Source organism: Mirounga leonina, unplaced genomic scaffold, assembly GCF_011800145.1.
Source record: "Mirounga leonina isolate KUSES-001 unplaced genomic scaffold, KU_Mleo_1.0 Mir_151, whole genome shotgun sequence".
In the NCBI taxonomy this organism is placed as follows: Eukaryota; Metazoa; Chordata; class Mammalia; order Carnivora; family Phocidae; genus Mirounga; species Mirounga leonina.
Genome location: NW_023270377.1, coordinates 90,540,647 through 90,546,646, shown reverse-complemented (window position 1 = coordinate 90,546,646; position 6,000 = coordinate 90,540,647). Strand labels below are relative to the sequence as shown.

Below are 6,000 nucleotides of genomic sequence, written 5' to 3'. Positions count from 1 at the left end.
TTATTTATTTATTTATTTATTTATTTATTTATTTATTTATTTATTTATTTATTTATTTTTACCCTGTAAAACTTCTAGCACAAGACGGAACCCTGATCCATAGTGTTTCATTTCACTCTGCAGAGTTTAGGCTCAAAATGGTCATGTAGTTACTTCTCAGTTTGGAATTTAAGGGGCTGTGTGTTCTTTTTTTTTTTTTTTAAGATTTATTTATTTATTAGAGAGAGGGAGCTTGTACATGCATGAGCAGGGGGCAGGGGCAGAGGGAGAAGGAAAGAGAGAATCTCAAACAGGCTCCCTGATGAGCATTGAGCCCCACACAGGGCTCGATCTCCAGACCCTGATATCAAGACCTGAGATCATGACCTCAGCCGACACCAAGAGTTGGACGCTTAACTGACTGAGCCACCCAGGCAGGCGCCCCAAGGGGCTGTGTGTTCTTAAAAATGTCCTTACTCAAGAACATTTCATGATTTTTGAAGTTCTAGGAGTGGAAAGTGATTGAAATATTTGACATTTTCTCTGTGAGATTTTTAAGCATCTTATTAAAACCTCCTCGTTCAGAATCACAGCAGCAAGGGGTTAAAAGCTAAATGGTCATGTTTAATCCAACTAGATGAAAAGGTATCATTTGTCTGCACCGGGCAGCAGGTATTCACTGCCCTCTCATGGGCCATCTGCCCTGCAGAACACCCTGGCCCCTTTCCTAGGGAAGGGGCCCCCACTGCCTTTGGCTGTCAGCATGCACTGCCGCCAGGCCCACTGCACAGTTTCTTAGCCTTAGACTAGCTGGGACAGTTGGGTTATTCCGTTTGTTGAGTTGGATCATTCTAAATTTGTGTTTCTTTTCTTTTTTTTTTTTTTTTGCCAAAATAAATTTTTTTATTATGTTATGTTAATCACCATACATTACATCATTAGTTTTTGATGTAGTGATCCATGATTCATTGTTTGCGTATAACACCCAGTGCTCCATGCAGTACGTGCCCTCTTTAATACCCATCACCAGGCTAACCCATCCCCCTACCCCTGTCCCCTCCAGAACCCTCAGTTTGTTTCTCAGAGTCCATAGTCTCTCATGGTTCATCTCCTCCTCTGATTTCCCCCCCTTCATTTTCCCCTTCCTGCTATCTTCTTCTTCTTCTTCTTTTTTTTTTTTTAACATATAATATATTATTTGTTTCAGAGGTACAGGTCTGTGATTCAACAGTCTTACACAATTCACAGCACTCACCATAACACATACCCTCCCCAATGTCCATCACCCAGCCACCCCATCCCTCCCACCCCACCCCCCACTCCAGCAACCCTCAGTTTGTTTCCTGAGATTAAGAATTCCTCATATCAGTGAGGTCATATGATACATGTCTTTCTCTGATTGACTTATTTCGCTCAGCATAACACCCTCCAGTTCCATCCACGTCGTTGCAAATGGCAAGATTTCATTCCTTTTGATGGCTGCATAATATTCCATTGTATATATATACCACCTCTTCTTTATCCATTCATCTGTCAATGGACATCTTGGCTCTTTCCACAGTTTGGCATTGTGGACATTGCAGCTATAAACACCGGGGTGCATGTACCATTCGGATCACTACATTTGTATCTTTGGGGTAAATACCCACTAGTGCAATTGCTGGATCGTATGGCTCTATTTTCAACTTTTTGAGGAACCTCCATACTGTTTTCCAGAGTGGCTGCACCAGCTTGCATTCCCACCAATAGTGTATGAGGGTTCCCCTTTCTCTGCATCCCTGCCAACATCTGTCGTTTCCTCACTTGTTAATTTTAGTCATTCTGACTCATGTGCGGCAGTATCTCATTGAGGTTTTGATTTGGATTTCCCTGATGCTGAGCGATGTTGAGCACTTTTTCATGTGTCTGTTGGCCATTTGGATGTCTTCTTTAGAAAAACGTCTGTTCATGTCTTCTGCCCATTTCTTGATTGGATTCTTTGTTCTTTGGGTGCTGAGTCTGATAAGTTCTTTATGGATTTTGGATACTAGCCCTTTATCTGATATGTCATTTGCAAATATCTTCTCCCATTCTCTCGGTTGTCTTTTGGTTTTGTTGCATGTTTCTTTTGCTGTGCAAAAGCTTTTTATCTTGATGAAGTCACAATTCCATACTTCAAGCTCTATTACAAAGCTGTCATCCTCAAGACAGTATGGTACTGGCACAAAAACAGACACATAGATCAGTGGAACAGAATAGAGAGCCCAGAAATGGACCCTCAACTCTATGGTCAACTAATCTTCAACAAAGCAGGAAAGAATGTCCAGTGGAAAAAAGACAGTCTCTTCAACACATGGTGTTGGGAAAATTGGACAGCCACATGCAGAAGAATGAAACTGGACCATTTCCTTACACCACACACAAAAATAGACTCAAAATGGTTGAAAGACCTAAATATGAGACAGGAGTCCATCAAAATCCTAAAGGAGAACACAGGCAGCAACCTCTTCAACCTCAGCTGCAGCAACTTCTTCCTAGAAACATCACCAAAGGCAAGGGAAGCAAGGGCATAAATTTGTATTTCTGAGCAGAAGATAAGGTTCATCTTTTTAAGTGAACAGGCAGAGTACATTTAATGCAGGGGAAGGAATCATACCACCTCTAGGAAGGGCCTACACAGAAGGGTGGAGGGCAGCGTTTCACTTCACAACTGCAATTTTGGACCTTTGAGCTGTGCTCTGCATAGTGGGCTGTACTGAAGAGCTGGCTGTTGAGATAACTGTGACGTTGACAAAATCCGATTTGCTGTTTCAGTAGGACATAAAGACGAGATTAAGTTACATGCTCATGGTCCCGCAGCTAGCAAGTGGAGGAGCCACAGTTCGAATCCCAACTGTGATTTCAAAGTCCAGGTTATTTCCAGAGCAGAGGATGAGGAAGGTAAAGTGAACCTTAATAAAGTAGCACTGAAACCTACAGTGAAGGGTGGCTCTGAAAATTTGTTTATCAAAGGTTAGTAAAAATGGGAGAAATGTGAATCATGCAGTCAAATAAATATTGCTTTGGGCAGCCAGAGATTGAACATAGAATGCTGAATAGGTATCAGTGGACTTCTGCTGTTCTTCTTTAAAATGCACATTTTAAAGATGGGGTATGCAGGTGGAGTTCGTTCTCTTGGCTCACTGCCCTGGATCTCCCCCTTATTACTGCTGGGATCCTGGATAGTTAATGTGGCTTCTTTGTAGAACTGACAAGTCACCCACCTCCCAGGCTTTGTGTTAGGATTAAATGATGCAGTGTAGATCAGGGGTTTTCACTTGTGGCAATTTTACTCCCCAGGATACATTTTACGATGCCTGGAGACTGGGGTGCTACTGGCGTTTAGAGGGTGGATGTCAGGGATGCCTCTAAATATCCTACAGTGCACAGGACAGCCCTCCGCAACAGGGACTTACCTGGTCTCAAATGTCAGATGCCAAATTTGAGATCAACACCTTGTGAGATCTAGAATCTTATAACAGGCAATGCCTCCCACATGGACCTGTTATTCATTCATTGCTCACTGTGCTCCAGGCACTGTGTCAAGAGCTTCTCGTACATCATCTCTGTTGCCAGCCTACAGGTTGAAATGATTGGAAATCAAGGCAAATCATGCTATTGAATGTCACAGAGGGCTGAATGGCAAAATCAAGATTTGGACTCAAGTCTGTATAGCCCCAAAACACTTTCTACGAGCCTGCTCTCTCCTGTTTTAATGTAGTTACCACTGTTGAGTCTTTGCTTTAGGTGTTTGGAAGAATAAATGAACATAAGCATTTAAGGGTAGTTGGTCGAGCCTTGCCTTGAGCAGAGCCTTGCCCACTCTCTCTGCTTCTGGCTAGAGAAGGTGTTGATTTGTAGGTTGGGGGTGGCTCTTCTTGTCCCCTGCTCCATCCTAGTCTGCTCATGCAAGGCTTCCAAACCACGGACAAATTGTTCGCATCTGCAGTCACCCCATAGCAGAACAAAAAGTTCGGCAGCACTATGAGCGATGCTCTGCCCCCAATGCTTATTACAGTTATCAAAAGAAAGAGGCAGGTCAAAGAGGAATGGTGGTGTTTTACCCCCAAAGGGACTCTTCGGTGACAATCACAAAGGCTTGACAATGCTTACAAATGTATTCTAATGGGAAAAGCAGACAGGAGAGCTGTAGGGTCCCCAGCCCCCCAGTCTGAGTATGAAAGCTCATTTTGATTCTTCCTTTCTTCTTGTTGAACAAAGAGGTAACATTATCTCTTTCTGGGACCCAGTACCTCAGTCGTCCAGCATACCCCATGGCTCATGTGGTCAGCTGGAAACAAAGCAGAGGAGAGAGATTCATGCTGAGACTACATCTGTCTTGAACGGAGTAAAATAAAACCTCAAGTAAATCTTAATGTAGATTAGGAAGTGTGGACTTCAATTACCTCAAAGTGGCACAGGCTTTTGATAATGTGTTTCATCAGGATAGGGATTATGAGGTGCTCAGACTAATTCTGTGAAATCACGAGGGGGATAAAGAGTTCTAATAGCATGTTACAGTAAGTTAGTGCCCAGGGAGTAGAATGTTATGGTCCACATTAAATTTCCATACCTAGACCATGAATTACGTATTGATTTTTGGAGAACAGAAATATAATAGAGTATAGGTTGACAGTGAATGTAAATTAATAATTGTTTGGATGATTCAGAGATATTTTTCTGTGCGTCATCAGTTTCTGTGTGGTCTCTATGTGGAGAAAGAACTGACGTTCCTTAAGTGTTGGATATCAGTCCTCTGATGTGTATATTCAGAAGCACAGCATTTTAACTAAGGGGAGTGTTATCCATTTGTCTTTGGGTAGAAGGAAGAACAGCAGAAAAAGGCTCCTTGAGGTTACTGGTGGTGGGATGGGGGTGGGGGATGCAGATAAGCAATACTTTCTGTCGTTGAGGCAATGCATTCTAGTGGTGGGTATTGATTTGTACTAAGGAAATATAATAAGAGGTTAACAGAATGAACAGGCAACATGCATATATATGTATGTGTATGTGTGTGTGTATATATCCTTACACACACACTCATACATACACATTATATCTAATATGATTACATAATATAACAATCTGTTATCATATGACATATGCATTTAAATATACTACATAATACATATATATAAATATAGCATGCATATCATGCACTGGAAATAGTTGGCTTAAATATATGTCACACATTAATATAAAATTAGTGTTGTATATATTATGTATTTAATATAACTTATAATACAATATGAATGTAATTATATAGATATATAAATATATTTAAATCAATTCTGTTTGTTTTGTATTACAGAATATCACATTTATGGAATGTTCCTGCATGGAATATAGAGTCAACAAATCTGTGTTCTAAACTTAGAATCAATGATGACATTACCATAATTATACTATAATCCACTAATGTGGCCAATAAAGTACATCTTATCAAATCCTGAAGTAAAATCTAGCACAGCACAAGCTATGTTTGAAATGACATAGAAAATCTGAAATTAGAGAGGTGTACCATATGCAGGACTTTTTTATTAGGCTGCAAATTAGTGACATGTTCAGTGCTTGCTCTGAATTGTTTCATGCCTTTACAACTTTAAGCCTTGTCACAGTTCCATGCACTTTGATCTCATGTCCTAGGTCTTCTAAATTGCTCAGCCAAAACCTAATGGACAGATGGATCTCTGCTCTGTGTTTTATATCTGTTTCATTCTTTGTGAACAGCTGGCAGATCATAGACTTATTCTGATGAGTGGGTGACTTATTATAAGTCAACTTCTAAGTTAGACTTACTCTGATTTCTACTTTGTGGTTTTGTGTGTTTGTATCTTGAGAAGATATAAGTGTTAGGCTTTGGATTGAAAGTTGCATTGGACCCTAAAGTTAAAATTATAATTTTATTTCAGGTTATTTAAAATCATTAAGGTTAAAAAAATATGGTCAGCTACCTCATCTAATAAGGGAAAAGCCTCACACATGCAATATATATATATATAT

The 6,000-nt window shown here is 40.4% G+C and overlaps 1 protein-coding gene across 1 annotated transcript in view; it reads left to right on the top strand.

Annotated features, from left to right (window-relative positions):
• Positions 1–6,000, top strand: part of LOC118011686 (thrombospondin type-1 domain-containing protein 7B-like) — a 77,264-nt gene that overhangs the window by 2,112 nt on the left and 69,152 nt on the right. The window contains exon 2 of the mRNA XM_035006544.1: positions 2,776–2,970. Within this exon, the coding sequence (XP_034862435.1) occupies positions 2,776–2,970 (195 nt within the window). The remainder of the gene's footprint in view (positions 1–2,775; positions 2,971–6,000) is intronic.